General features: G+C 44.6%; 1 protein-coding gene across 5 annotated transcripts in view; it reads right to left on the minus strand.

Annotated features, from left to right (window-relative positions):
• NCOA5 (nuclear receptor coactivator 5) overlaps positions 1-14946 on the minus strand; it is a 29161-nt gene continuing 14215 nt past the window's right edge. For 3 of the 5 annotated variants that reach the window (XM_029916607.1, XM_029916609.1, XM_029916608.1), the window contains exons 3-8: positions 8101-8427; positions 6644-6780; positions 5281-5407; positions 2992-3191; positions 1330-1650; positions 1-863 (exon numbers count right to left, since the gene is read on the minus strand). In XM_029916607.1, coding sequence (XP_029772467.1) covers positions 274-863; positions 1330-1650; positions 2992-3191; positions 5281-5407; positions 6644-6780; positions 8101-8427 — 1702 coding nt within the window. In that variant the 3' untranslated portion in view covers positions 1-273. Of the gene's footprint in view, positions 864-1306; positions 1651-2991; positions 3192-5280; positions 5408-6643; positions 6781-8100; positions 8428-14946 lie in introns of all 5 variants that reach the window. The other 2 variants (XM_029916611.1, XM_029916610.1) reach the window with 2 other exon arrangements.

Raw genomic sequence — 14946 nt, forward strand, 5'->3', positions numbered from 1 at the left:
TATTGCCCAAGTGACCCCAGAGATATTTATTTTCTACAAAAACAAAACAAAACCCAAAAACAAAAAAAAAGGACACCCCCAAATGCAGTATAAACTCTGACTCTGGAAGAAATAAGCAACACAGCCTTGGGCAGAAGAGAGAGCAGGTGGTAGAAACATTCGATGCAGACCTGGAGAGGCGCAGAGAACATCCTCCAAATAACTCTATTTGAACGCAGTAGGTGGGAGGAGGCCAGGGGGTAAGGGGACCGGGGCCGGCTGAGAGACGTGGCCTCAGTAATGCCTCTGGTAAGACCCCAGCGGGGCTGGGGGCCGCCCCACCTGTGCTGTAGTCTGGCTAACCAGGTGGGAGAGAGCAGGGCCACTCTGGATCAGAGTGTCCAGAGCCTTCTGTACACTTGGATTGTCAAAGTTGATACCTGTGGAAGACACGGGCCTCTGGCTAGCCATGTTGCTAGGAGGTGCCAGGCGACTGGAAGGCTGGCCAAAGAGCCCTTGGGAAGGAGCCCCAGGCCTGGGGCCCATGTTCCGAATAGATCCCGCCTGTCCCAAAATGTTTGGAGGCTGATTGCCAGAGGCCTGCGATCTTTGCTGAGGCTGGCTGTTCGCTGCTGTGGAAAAATTCTGGTTCTGGGCGTTTCCGGCAACGACTGAAGGGGATGCAGAGCTGCTATTGGCCACAACCGTGCCACTATTGAAGAGGCTGAGGATTTTGGCCTGAAGCTCTTGCTGGGAGGTGGGGGGTGCAGCTGGAGTGGGTGGAGCAGAGGGGAGCACTTGGCCGCTCTGGAGCGGTTGGGAGCTTGGCTGTGTCTTCAGCGAGGCACCCGAGGTCGCCCCGAGTGGTTGGCGGGAAATCGGGCCTAAAAGACAGAAGGAGGAGGTATCTGGTTGAAAGTACCCTCCACGGGCAAGAGGCTTAACAGCCAGGGAAGAACAACAATCACTGATCACATCAATCACATAGTACACAGACTAGCACATCAATTTCCCAAAGGAGCTACTTCATGGTGTGTGCTGTCTCCAGGAAACAGCCCAGTTGCCCCAGGGGACGACTTAAAGGAACAAAGGGCATCCATCTCAGTTACCAGGTAGCTGGCCATCTTAGCACCCCACCCCACCCCCACATGAAGTACAGGTACTGAAATTCAGTACCCAAATCGTAAGTTATCATTACATCGGCAAGGCTGACCCGTGGGAGAACCCGGGGGACGGGCTCATTCCCCTTCCCCACCCCGAAGAGCTTGGGCCTGCCACCCTCCCAACAGAGCCTGGGGGTTAGAGAAATGCAGAGTCAGAACTTCACCTCGGCCCTGCCACGTAGCTCACCAGGCAGAGAGTCGGTGCTGCTCCTCATGAGGCGCTCCTTCCGCTCTCGCAGATAGTTGATGATCTTGTCAGTCTCCTCGGCAGTGAGGTACCTGTTGTCTGCCAGTAGGTTGATGAGGCTCTGGATGGCTGGAGGGTGGCCCCCGCGCACCCCTTCCTCGGGGCCTCCGCGCTCCCTTTCTTGCAGGATGGCGTCATCGGCCATCTTGGCTGCCTGTCTGGCAATCTCCTCGCGCTCCTTCTCCCGGCATTCGTTCTTGTAGCGCTCATAATTTCTGGCCACCAGCACCATGGCGTCTGCCTGGGGCATGTTGCGATGCTCTGCAGGAAAGAATGACAGGAGTTATTTTCTCCCAGGACAGCTGTGGGTGCCCGCCTGCTGGACTCCACCAAGCCTTTCCTAACCTCAACCCGCAAGAAAACCACTTTGGTGACAAAAAGCCTTAGGATGGGGAGCAGAAGGGAGGGGGGTGAAGGATGGAAAGGTAGGTGAATAGATTTCTTTGGTGGGAAATGCACACACCTTGCAGAGAGCTGGTTCTTTGGGGAATTCCTAGATCACAGACTTGTAGTAAAAACCAAAGAAACATGACAGTCTCCCACAGATTCAAAAAGACAACATGGAGAATAACCATGGGAGGCAGGCCGCAGGGGGCCAAAAAGCTCTTCTGTAAGCCTGGCTCTCTACTGTGACACTCAGGATAGAGCGGGCCTACTGTTTCTGAATTCATCAGTTCAAAGGTCATGGATTAAGATCAAATATGACCCTAAATAACCTCCTCTCCTTACCCATGGGCAATGTGACCTACAGGGTGGTGAGAAGCCTCAGAACTTTACATAAATGTCCGCACACATCTTGAGAACTACTGCTCAGAGACACAAATGACTTAGTGGAGAACCCTATGTATTTTATGTTATGGGTGCAACGCATCAGGCAAAGAAATTCCGTGTGTGGTGGGAATAAGGCAAAGTCTGTGCTGGAAGAGCAACGGCCAAGGGCATCGGAGGCTGAGTCCGAACATTCTGAGTGCAAAGCACTAAAAGCAACTTCAGGGAAAGGCTTCAAGGACTTCCTGGGCCTCCTCCCTGCTCTCCTGCTCCCTCTACTTCCCTGGCACACTTGCGGATAGTCTCATCGCCTGTCGTGTTCTCAGTCCATCTTATGAAATCTAATGAGAGCCAGAGTTCTAGCACACTCCACGCAGTGTGCGTCTGCCAGAGGAGTGCCGGCACCTGCTCTCAACGGTGAGAGCCGATGGTGCACACTCTTCCCAACCCTTCCTGAAGTGACTGCATGTTGGTGGCTTGAAACAGGACATAGGGGGAGCATTTACACCATGGAGATCAGCAAATGCTGTAAACCACATCGCCTTCTGCCCCCTTCCCAAAGCTAGTGGTTACACATGTACCAGCATCCCACTATATATACCTGAGGGCTAAATACAATGTCTTCCATATAGCAGACTCAGAACTGCATCCACTGAAAGAGTATCAGATGAGTAAGTGACTAAGCAAGTCTCCTCCAGTTGCTTATCAAAGGGTCCCACCATCTTTGAGCTGACATACAAAGTCATTTGCCCAAAATGTGCTTCTTCTGAGTAAGGCATCAAAGAATTGACTGATGACTATCTCTGGAATTCTGACCCACTTGGGCCTCCATACCTTGTGGGGTTCCAAACATGATGTTGACTGTGCATGAGCGGTGAATCTGGTGTTGCTGGGTGATGACGATAGCAAAAGGAGACCCTCCCCTGCTAACATCCTCCAAGGCTTGTGACAGTGACACCTCTGTGTTGAGGAAGATCAAGTCCACTACCATGCCTAGGTCTCGCACCTTCCGCCCCACAGATTCAGCATAATCTCTGTAGGAACAAACAGGATCCGGATGAGCATTCCCTGGCCAGCTCCCTCCTAAGCTATACACTTTTGGCACCTCAGCCAGCAGTGTGCTCCCATGGAGAGTTCAAATCTTAGCAGATCCCACGTCTCCTTAGTACCCTCTTCAGGCTCCAAGAATCTAGACCAATTCCATCTCTTACACTAGAGTTCAGAATGGTCACGCCTAGCTCAGAATGGTCACATATTAAGTTGCCAATAGCACAGTACTTAGTACACAAGTCCTTTTCTTGATCCTGTAGATCAGTGGTCTTTCCTTAAACACCATCCTACTGCCCAAGACTGTGGCATGCACCTGTCTCGGGGCTGCTGCATAACAGAGTAGAAAAAGCATGGGTTTTAATGCTAGGAGGAGTTGTCTGGACCCCAACCTTATCATTTACTTACACAGTTGTGACGGTTTAAGCAAATCCTTCAACTTCTTACAAACTTGTTTCTTTACCAAAAAAACAGGAATATGGCTCAGTTCATGTTATTCCCCTGACCTTCTCTCCAATTTAAATTAGATCCCTGATAGGTTTCTTCTCATAAGGCTTGTCACCAATATATTCATTTTTGTTGTCATCTGCCCAACTAGGGTGTAAGCTCCACAATACGAAGGGGTCCTGTATATCTGCATCCCGTTACAGTCCCAGTACTTAGCTTCACCATACATGTAAGAGATAAGCTGTATGAATACACATGTAATGTGATGACTGTGGAGATTAAAAACAATTTAAGTAAAGTGCCTAGCAAGGGGTAGTAGAGTAGGTGCTTAGAAAATAACAGCTATTGGGGCGCCTGGGTGGCTCAGTCGGTTGGGCGGCCGACTTCGGCTCAGGTCATGATCTCACAGTTCGTGAGTTCGAGCCTCGCGTCGGGCTCTGTGCTGACAGCTGGCTCAGAGCCTGGAGCCTGCTTCGGATTGTGTCTCCCTCTCTCTCTGACCCTCCCCTGCTCGCGCTGTCTCTCTCTGTCTCTCAAAAATAAATAAAAGACATAAAAAAAAAATTAAAAAAAAAAAAAAGAAAATAACAGCTATTATCATGTGTCAAGAAAAAAAAGCTACCTACAGCTGAAGTGGCATGTCTCTAAACCAGGCAGCCCAGAGCCTGGGAACTCTGCCTGCTGCTTGTGTCCCAACACCTATTTCCCTAGTCTCTGCCTTGAAATTAGCTCTTTAACCTCAAACTGCTAGAAAACACATGAAGTTACTTACTAACCACCTGGGGAAAGGGAACATAGCTAGTGCCAAGCCTGCAAGCTGCTATGCTCCTTTGCGCCTCTCCACTCAGTCTCTTCAGGAAACAATGTGAAAAAGAGGCAAGCAAAGAGGTACTGTGAATTCGGGATTGGCTAGATGGTCTTCTAACAGTTCTGCAAGAACACGGCACTTCACAAAGAAGGCTTGGCAGACAAATGCAGAGACATGTGCCTCCCAAAGGATTGGGGATTCGGGGTCATTCTATGAAGGGGGCATCTATTGCTTTGCATGGCCAACATATATTCCCTCTTCAATTTTCCTTTGGGAAAGCACACTTCTACTCAGTCCGCATGATTGCATAGGCCGGATTCCACCATTAGCCCTAGGAATGGGGTACATGACCTAGCCCTAGCTAATCAGGGCATCCTAACACCGCTGGTTCAAGGATGGGAGAGTGAGCCAGGTCAGTCCAATGAGAAACAATTCCAGACCTTCAAATAGAAGCATTGGGAAGCAGAAGCTTTTGAAAAGAAGACAGATGTATAGGGTTAGTGCCATTCTGCCTCTTCAAGTGGAAAGCTTGTATGAGAATGAGGGTAATAAAGAGACCAAGTCTTGATGATGTGGTTTGACCCTGGATGTGGCCATACTTCAAATTCCCAGTCAAGCAAACGAAAACTCTCCCTTTGGGGCCTAAGCCAGTTTACAATGGGTTTTCTGTCGAGCCACAACTGACGGAACTCTGGCTAAACATGGGAGAGCAACGCTAAAACATACAGCCCGATATCAGCAGGTACAGTTGCCAAAAATAGGTCTTAATTTCTCTTCTGACCTTTCTCCTTACATAGGAGAAATAACCAAAGGGTTCTTACTTAGTCTGCTTGTTGACCACAATCACAGAACAATCAACGGGCCTCTCGGCATCAAAGCGTCTCTGGATTTCCTCAAAATACTGACGATAAAGTTCTTCTCTACGCCGTTCCTCACGTTTCAAACGTTCTGTAAGACACCAACAAGGAAACTGAAAGATGGACTGTGCCTTTTTATAAAAATAAGTCCCAGGCCTTATTTTAAATTCTGAACTACTTGTAGACCAAGGTTGTAATATTCACATACTCCGTTTGAACTATTCTTCTGGATTACCTCCTAAAAACAGGTAGCACTATTAGTTTTTACTACTGTAAATTCCTTGAAATGGAATGGTTGGATTAGAGGACATGGTCACTGAAATGTGTCATCTGCTACACACTGCCAAACTGCCCACTAAAGGCTGTTCCTAACTTATCCCTTCATAGGGGCAGATCACCTAGTGCTATTTTTCCACATCTTAGTCAACATTGGTTGTTGTCATTTTAAAAAATTCCTGCCAACAATAGGTAAAAGATGGGATTTCATTATTATTCTAATTTGCATTTTGGGGACAATTATTTAAGACCCGCATTGACAAGCATTTGTAATTTGTTATGGAAAATAAAATCATGTTGTAAACTTTAAATACAAATTTAAAACGAGGTTCTTAATTCAACTACAAAACAATTAAAACATCTTTAAGGATACACTGAAAATAATCAGGCCTTTAGCTTTTAAAAAATATGTTTGTCTTTATCTAAAAAAGAGAGGCTAATAGGTAAAAATTACGTATCAACAAAAAAACCCCACATCACATGCTGCAGACAGATAGGGCAGACAGTTGTAGTTATTTGGTTAAAAAGCAAGCACTTATTAACCCTCCTCAGCTCCAATCTTTTGTTCATTTTTAATTAAAAAAATTGTTTTTAATGTTTTACTTATTTTTGAGGGACAGACAGAGGCAGTGCGAGTAAGGGAGGGTCAGAGAGAGAGGGAGACACAGAATCCAAAGCAGGCTCCAGGCTCTGAGCTAGCTGTCAGCACAGAGCCCGACGAGGGGCTCTAACCCAAGAACCATGAGATCATGACCTGAGCTGAAGTTGGACACCCAACCAACTGAGCCACCCAGGCGCCCCAATCTTTTGTACATTTCTTATTGCCAGAATTTCACATTTACTTCTTGTTACATGACTAAACCAGATGACAGTACTATGTTGCATTTTATAAATTATTTTCAAGTTGAATGTTCCCTACATATTAATAGCTATTTGTATTTCTTTCTTTTTTTTTTTTTTTTTTTGTGGATTGCTTAGCCGAGTCATTAGTTCCTTTCCAGATGGTTATTTGTAAAGTGTCCTACTAGTAACAAAGAAACTGCTACTTTACCTTTTGCACGAGACTGACTTTCTGGGCCTGGAGGGCCTCGTCCATCAAAGCTGTCTCTATAACGGTCAAAGTACGCGTCGTCCTTCCTCCTGCAGTAGTCATCCATTCGCATGTATCGGTCATAAGAGCTTTCTCTCCTGAAAAGTGGAAGAAATTCGCACAAAGTTAAAACTCACCTATGCTGCAAAACTCAGATATAAAGGATTCTTCAAGACCCAGTCCCCTGTGAGGAAGCAGCACAGTGAGGCAGTGGACTCTGGGATTAGACAAATGAGATTCACTGCTTCTCAGTTCTGCGGCTGTGACTCTGTTAACCTGCCTGGCAAAATGAGCGGGAGGATGTACAGGAAGCTCTCAGAATAGTAAATGCAAAATAACTGATAGGAATGACTGAGGTTAATTTTGACGACTCCCCATCCCCCTTGCCTGTGTCTTTAAAAATATATTGTTTAAAATATATACACACATATAAATATATAAAGTTTTCATCACCCTGAGCAGAACACTCATTAAGCAGTAACTCTTCACTTCCCATCCTGTAACCTCTAATCTATTTTTTGTCTCTGTGAATTTGCCTTCTCTAGATATTTCACGTAAGTGGAATCACACAGTATTTGCTCATTTGTTGTGTCTGTCTGGGTTACTTCATTAAGCATGTTTTCAAGGTCCACCCTGTTGCAGCAGGTGTCAGAATTACCTTCCATTTTATGGCTGAATAATATCCCACTGTATGGATATACCACATTTTTTTTATTCATGCACCTTGTGACAGATGCTGCCGTGGAGATGCTGCTGTGCACATTTACATACAACTATCTGTTTGAGGCCCTCTTTTCAAGTCTTTTGGGCACATACCCTGGAGTGAAACTGATGGGTCACAGCAATTCTACTGTATTTATGATTTTTTAAGGAACTGCCCGCCAACTGCTCTCTACGGCGGCCACGCTATTTTACATTGCAACCAACAACGTTTGAGGTTCTAGTTTCTACACCTCGCCAGTACTTGTTCTTTTCTTTTGTTATTACCCTTAGTAAATTATTATAGCTGTCCTAGGAGGGAGAAGTGGTGTCTCATTGTGGCTTTGATTTACATTTCCCTGTTGACCAACGATGCCAAGCGTCTTTTCACAGACTTACTGGCTGTGTGTGTCTTCCCTGGGTTTCTGCACTGCCAACACAATTTGCTCTCCATCTTTTTTGTCCATTTGCACAGTGTTGCCTTTCCCAGGCCACAGGGAGAGAGCCAGGTTCATTCACTAAGCATAATTCATCAAACATTCACACATTCGGCAATTATTTATTGAGTAGCACGTCTGCTGCCCGCTAGACACTGGAAACATAAGGCTGGTAAAGTCACTGCCCTTACAGGGCTTCCAGTTAGTTCAGCAGAACACCCATTAAAGGGACAGTTACAAACCAGCCCCGACAAAGATCCAAGCAGATGGCTGAGTTTGTACCTGTACATGGGTTCTCGGGAGTCTCTCATATCTCTGTATCTGTCGTACATGGGGTCCCGGTGATCCCGAAAGTCCCTAGCGTCTCTTAGATCACGGAAGTCTCTAAGGTCCCTCATGTCCCGAGCATCACGAATACTTCTGCTGTCTCTGTGGTCCCGAATGTCTCTGCTGTCTCTGTGGTCCCGCAAGTCTCGGGGATCTCGCATGGCTCTGCTGTCCCGGGCATCCCGACCATTTCTGCCATCCCTGGGCTCTCTCCTTGGGCTTCCTCGAATTGGGGATCGGTCACGTCTTGTATCTCGACCATCTCCAAAGCCATATGGATCTCTGTGGGAGGTAGCAAGAAGAGGCTAAGACAAAGAAGCTGAAGGTAGCCAACCCTTCAGCTCTTTAACGGAGGAAGCCCCCCACCCTTTCCAAGCATTTTTCTCTAAAACATGGCAGCCGAACAGTGAGAACATGGCTACAAATTTAAAGACAGTCACCCATCTGATCAGCAAATAAAGACTAGCAGGTTCCAGGATCTCAACAGATTAGGACATCAAAGGAAGAATGTATGACCCAAAGCCAAATGTTCTGACTGGGGTCAAAGTATTTGTCAGGTTTCAGGGAGTAATTCGGTATTCCTTACGCGTGCCATGCTATCATCTCCACAAGGTTTTCAAAGTGAAAGCATCTTTCCCGTAGAACCTGTTTTTTTCCAACCAGATTTGTTTGAAAGAGATTTTAAAAGGAGGGAAGAGTTAGAGGGACACAGTAAGGGGCAAGACCCATGAAGAAAAAAGGAGCAAAATGCACAATCTCATACAAAGTAAATGATCACAGTAGTTGCCCCTGAAGTACAGAAAACTTCACTTAAAATATCTAACAGGATAATCAAGGGAAAAAAGAAAAAGTACAATATGATACATACACAGTAAAGTGTAAGAACGGTCAGTTTCTTTGTCCTCTCAACACAGTTATTGAGTAGTGGTCTCTCATAATCTGAGTTTAATGCAGAACCTGTCCCCCCCCCCCTTAAACAGTGTTTGAAGTCACAAACATATTTGTGTTGCTCTCAGTCAGTATTCTTCATGAGACATTCCACTCCAAGAGAAACTCAACCTATCTAAAATTAAACTTCTTATTCAACCCATTTCTTATTCCATCCCATTCCCGAATTTTCCACTTCTGCCGAAAATCATTTTCCTAGTTACCAAGGTTTAAGCTTTTGAAAGTTAACAAATCTTTCTCTCCTATCCCCATTAAGTAACCTGAATCCTATTCATTTTTCCTTTTCATTCCCACTGGATTCATCAATCCAAACCCTTATTTTTATGCTCGGTACCAACAAGTTTCCAAAACACAAACCAAAAACCAATCTTCCAGATTTCAGTTCATTCTACACATAAATATCAGATTAGCCAGCCAAATCTCCACCTGTTACCAATCACAGCTTGATGACCGCATTTCTGTGTACCCCTCCATAACAAATCTGGACCCTTTCCAACTATTATCACTCCCCCATTTCCTGATTCAACCCCCTCAGTTCTGTTCTTATGACTTAACTCATATGACCCTATCTGCTTCAGGAATGCTGTTCATATGGGTTTTCAACTTGGAATAGTTTTCTTGCACTAAAGCAAGTAAGACCTGATCCTCACAGGCAAGTTCATGTCCCAAATCTTCCAAGAAATCTTTTCTAATCTCCCAAGTAACTGCTGATCTTTCCTGCTGCTCAATGCTTAGAACACTTACTATTTCTATTACTCATCTTGATATAGTTACGTTTTTACAACAATGTCTTCTTGTTTGACCTACTTTAAGGATTACCTCCTCCATAAAATCTGCCCTAAACTCTTGAACTTCCTCAACAAATACGTTCCTCCTCCAGTCCTTTCCATCTCAATAAATGCCACATCTAACCTACTCTGTTGTGCAAGCAAGGATACTGAAAGTCTTCTTTTCCAAAGTCCCAACTGCTCTTCCAATCCCATTTTCAAATTCTGTTCATTCTTTTTCTGAAATTGATATCAATTTTGCCCATGTTTCTTCATTAGTACCACTAACGGCCAACTCATAATGATCTATCCCTAACATAGCAAGAGACTTCTAAATGGGTAAAGATTTCCCCATTTCTGTACTTGCCTCTTTTCTAATCTTTTTTTCCAGATTATTCTAGGGTGATCTTTCAAATATGTAAAACCTTTCACTGGTTTCCCAGTGTTCAGAATTCAATCCAAAATCTCTAATAAGGCTAGTCAGGTGCTGCATGGTCTTGGCTGTCTTCTCCAATTTTGTCCCCTCCCCTCCCAAATTCACCATTATCTTGCCACACTGGCCTTTCAGCTACAACTAGCCAAGGTTTTCCTGATGCCTCTACTTGAGCAGCAAAAACAGATCCATACTCATTCTCTACGTGTCAGCATAGTGTTTCTTACCCCTAAATCTAATAGTCTAAAAGTTTATTTTCTGCCCTTAAATCCTGGCCACATTTTCTCATAGCACTATTTTTACTTGTCACTTATCACAATATGACAAGGACTGTCAGTTGGACTCTGCACTATAAGCCAATGCCGTAGGTTTATAATGTCTGGCATGCAGCAGGTGCTCCAGGACTACGTGCAATGAACCTTGCTCCTGTACAGATTTATCACTGCACTTATCACACTGTCCTGTAATTACGTTTACATGGCTTCTCTACTAAACACTAAGCTCTCTTGAAGTCTCTGAATCCCTACAACAACCGTACGAAGTTCAGTAAATGTTTAATAAACTGAATTATTCAACTAAACTATAAGCCTCTTATAAGCAGGCATGTTTTGTTCGTCCTTTTGTCATTCATCATGATTACACATATTGGGCAGCTACCGTGAGGCTGACAGCTTGGTAGAGAGCCTCACTTTTACTTCATCCACAAGGGCATAGCAAAAACAATTTAAATGCCAATTTTTCGTCTATGAAAGTCCTTGGCATATATTTTAAGGTTCACAAGTACTCCTGATTTGTGGGAGCAAACATATGGGAGACCAGGGAATTTACATGAGGTACTAAACATTCTTCCTATTCAAGTGCAGACTAGCCAAGATTCTTACTTTGCTATTTCTTAGTAGGTCATATAATCTTCCCCACAGGCATAACATCTGCTAGAGTATATAACGTGGGCAAACACTCAAGATTCTATGGGAAGGGACAACCATAAGTATCTTTGGATTAATGATCGGTAGACAAGCCTGCCTTGGGGAGCAGTCAGAAGTAGTCATTAGAGGTAGAATCAGATTTCAAGTTTTCTTGGCAAGCACAGATGAGAGAGATCATGAACCTGACAGACCACAGACCACACACAAAACCTTTGGGTAGTGGAAACGGGGGTGGGGGTGGGGCATGGAGAAGAACACCAAATCGCAGCACATTATTCACAGCCTTAGAACTATAAATGCCGTATCGTTCTTGTTCTTTTGAATTCACAGAAGCACCTTACTCACCTGTCAGGTCCATCCCTGGAGGTTGACCATAACCCAAGATTCCCAAAGTCTCGGCTCATGCTTCCAGTGTGAGAAGGCAAGCACTCCTTTTCCCTCAACGAATCTAAAGTCCATGTGCAACAAAACTACTAATTCCCCCTCAAGTGCCTTCTGGGTAAAATGTAGAAAAGATGATATTCACAAGGTGGAAAGAACCAAAGGAATGGTGGAAGTAGGGACAGAGAAGAGAACAATTCTCTAAAATGAAAAGGCAAAGCTTTTCTCCTTTCTCCAAAAGCTGAGCAGTATGGCAGAAGCTGTTCTTCTGGAGACAAAAACAAAAACCTCTTAGGGTCACTTTTGGACCCAAATAAAGAACTCCCCATAACAAAAGGGCTCCTGCTGCTGGCCCCAACATCTTTCTCAAAACAAGAACTAGCTAACAAAAGGGAAGTACAGTGTTCAGGATTCAGAGTGCCACAAGGACGAAGCCTCTGAATGAGATGCTTGACCCTAAATAACAACTGGGTTAAAAGCAAGTTTCTGGAGCCCAATACGGTTCACAATCTCATCCCATGGCACCACACATGTTTTGCGGGAGACCAAATGCAGTGTACCCTTAGGTACCAGGTCACTAGAGGCTAAAATGAAACTGAACCTTTAAACTGAACCAGTTAAATTTTAGCACTGGAGTCCACAAACTGAAGATAGATGACAAACACTATTAAAATTGTTATAAATTTCTCATCTAATCAGCTGGGGAAAAAAAAGCCAAATGCTCTTTGCCTTGAGAGAAATACAGTCATATCATTTAGAAACATTTGAGAGGTAAGGGAAGAGTGGGTGAAGGGGAAAGCCATGGCTCAGATGGCAAGCGACGTGCTTCTGGGAGAGATGCTTCTCTTCCTGGGGACTAAAGAGCACTAGGCGTTTAGAGCCTACAGAGTGAGAGCAACAAATGACCATCTTGGAAGACTACGACGGACTTTGAGCTTCTCTTCCTCCAGAGACCGAAACCGTGGGCCCAGGATGGTGTTCTTTGTCCTTAGCTCTACAGGACGTCAGGGAGAAAGACCTCTGTCCTTTTTTTGTCGGCATCTCAGTTCTGCCTTTCTGTTCAATGGAGTATTTTCCTTGGGAGGGCCAGTTTTTTTTGGTTTTGTTTGGTCCTGAAAAAAAATTCTTCAATAGCTCCTGGTACTTCTGCTCTGTCGCAGATACTGTCCACAGATCCCATTTCTATATACGGCTGGCCGCTGTGTGGTGTTGATCCTCCACCACGATGGCTCCATGCTACTGTGAGAAACGGAGACAACAGACTCGTGCGGAATTTTGCCATTAGGTGACAGCAGGATATGCAGTGCGGTGAGGTATCAAACCTCACAGATCCAAATTCTGTTAAGTGTCCATGCTTCTCCCTAGGAAGCACACTGGTGATTTTCTCAAGCACAAACATGACTTTTCTGTTGGTAGAGGTGGCACTTGCTGAGAACCGCCGGCTGTTCTTTAAGTGTCAGTGCCTGGTATCTTAACTTGTGAGGCTCACTTAGAGCTAGCGCGGTCTCATACCCAAGGAGCGAGTGGTTATCAAAGGAAGTAGCACTGTGGATAGAAATCGTCTTGTGCCACACAAGAAAACTGTCCGTAGTTAGGATACTGCTGATGAGCCAATCCCCGATGACCTTCACCAAAGAGGCACCAGGCCTAACATCCTTAACAAGTACGTGGGGAAAATTCTCTGCAGAGCTTTTGATGCACACAAATTAGTTCTATTGTTCTTATTGTTTTTTAAATGTTGGACAGGAAGATATAGGAAATACAGAGTCTCATTTGGAGGCCACATCTGTGTATGCTCCCAAGACCTGTACTGCTGGGGTGCTGAGCTGAAGATAGAAACCGAGCACATGTGAGGTACAATCAGAATCATGGTCCAGTCTTTGAAGGTGAGGGCCAGTGCCTAGTACCAAAGCTAGACAGCTTACATGGTGACCAAGCAATGTACTTGAGAGTCCAATGAAGTGGTCCATGGGTTAAATGATGAGAATTCAGGCTGAAATTGATCCAGAGCAGGGATCCCCAATGCAGAGTTCTGTGCTTGGCTGGACCAATATTGTCAGAATTACACTGACGGCTGGAGTCATTAGGGAAGCACATTACTGAACAGATAGCAATGCCAGCAGAACTGTGGCTACAGAGACACTTGAAGAGGTGATAATCCTGTGAAAACTCCTGAAGTTACTTAGGTGTTTTGACACTCAAGGTTAATGTCCAGCAAAACAAGGTGTTACAAAGGTCTTGCCAGCATGCTTAGAAACTATTTTCTCATAAAGTAGCAGAACTGAAGACATAAAAGTACAACTTAAAGGGAATATTTGCCACAGATACATATTCCCCCCCCGCCCCCTCCGAACACTGCATTCCCTATGGCTGGGGACACACAAATGATTAGGATTGCCAAATGAAGGCAGTTTGGCTGCTGTCAAGAGACTGTGGTGTATGTGGAATTACTTCAAGGCTTTGACTGGAAGTGGAAGTATGCACCCAAAGAGTGGTATCTAGCGTTCACCCCTGAAGAAATGATTAGATTCTTCCAGGCTCACTAGTCATCCATCTTGCCTACTTATTCCATTTTATTCTTGCCCTACTGGTACAACTTAAGAGACAATACATGATCAGTACGATGATCAAAACTTTAGTGTTGTTTCGCACGTTCAATTTGTCTGGCTTTATAGTTTAAAAATTTTTATTCTTAAAGGTAAAAAACTGGGACTCTTTAATCAGGTTTGAGACGGGGCTCAGAACAGATTTTATTAACATCTTTCTTCCTTGAACCTTATTAATAAGCGTGACCATATGACACTTCATCATGTTAAATAACATGCCGAGGGACCCAGTTAGGGACACAGTACCAAGGGGGAAGACTGACTTTTGATGGAAATTGAATTAGTCTAGCTGTGCCTCTTAATGGTTCTTTAAAAAGCAGGAAGCTACTGCCCTACCTACATCCCAAATAATCTCATTTTAGAAACTGTTACTGAGGAAGGTGGGATTTTAAAAGATATATGAAAGAGACATATGTATGCCTCTAGTAGGGAGAGTGTACTTTGTTTTTACATTTTATTTATTTTTGAGAGAGCATGAACAGGGGATGGGCAGAGAAAGAGACTCAGAATCCAAAGCAGGCTCCAGGCTCCGAGCTAGCTGTCAGTATAGAGCCCAACGTGGGGCTCAAACTCACTAACCATGACATCATGACCTAAGCTGAAGTCGGATGCCCAATCGACTGAGCCACCCAAGCTCCCCAGGAGGAGTGTTTTAAAAGGCCCCCTCTAATGTTGTTTGTATTTTTTTAAGGGGGTTCTATTATTAAAAAAAAAAGAAAAGCATACAGCTGTTTTTTTTT

Source organism: Suricata suricatta, chromosome 12, assembly GCF_006229205.1.
Source record: "Suricata suricatta isolate VVHF042 chromosome 12, meerkat_22Aug2017_6uvM2_HiC, whole genome shotgun sequence".
NCBI classification, from domain to species: domain Eukaryota; kingdom Metazoa; phylum Chordata; class Mammalia; order Carnivora; family Herpestidae; genus Suricata; species Suricata suricatta.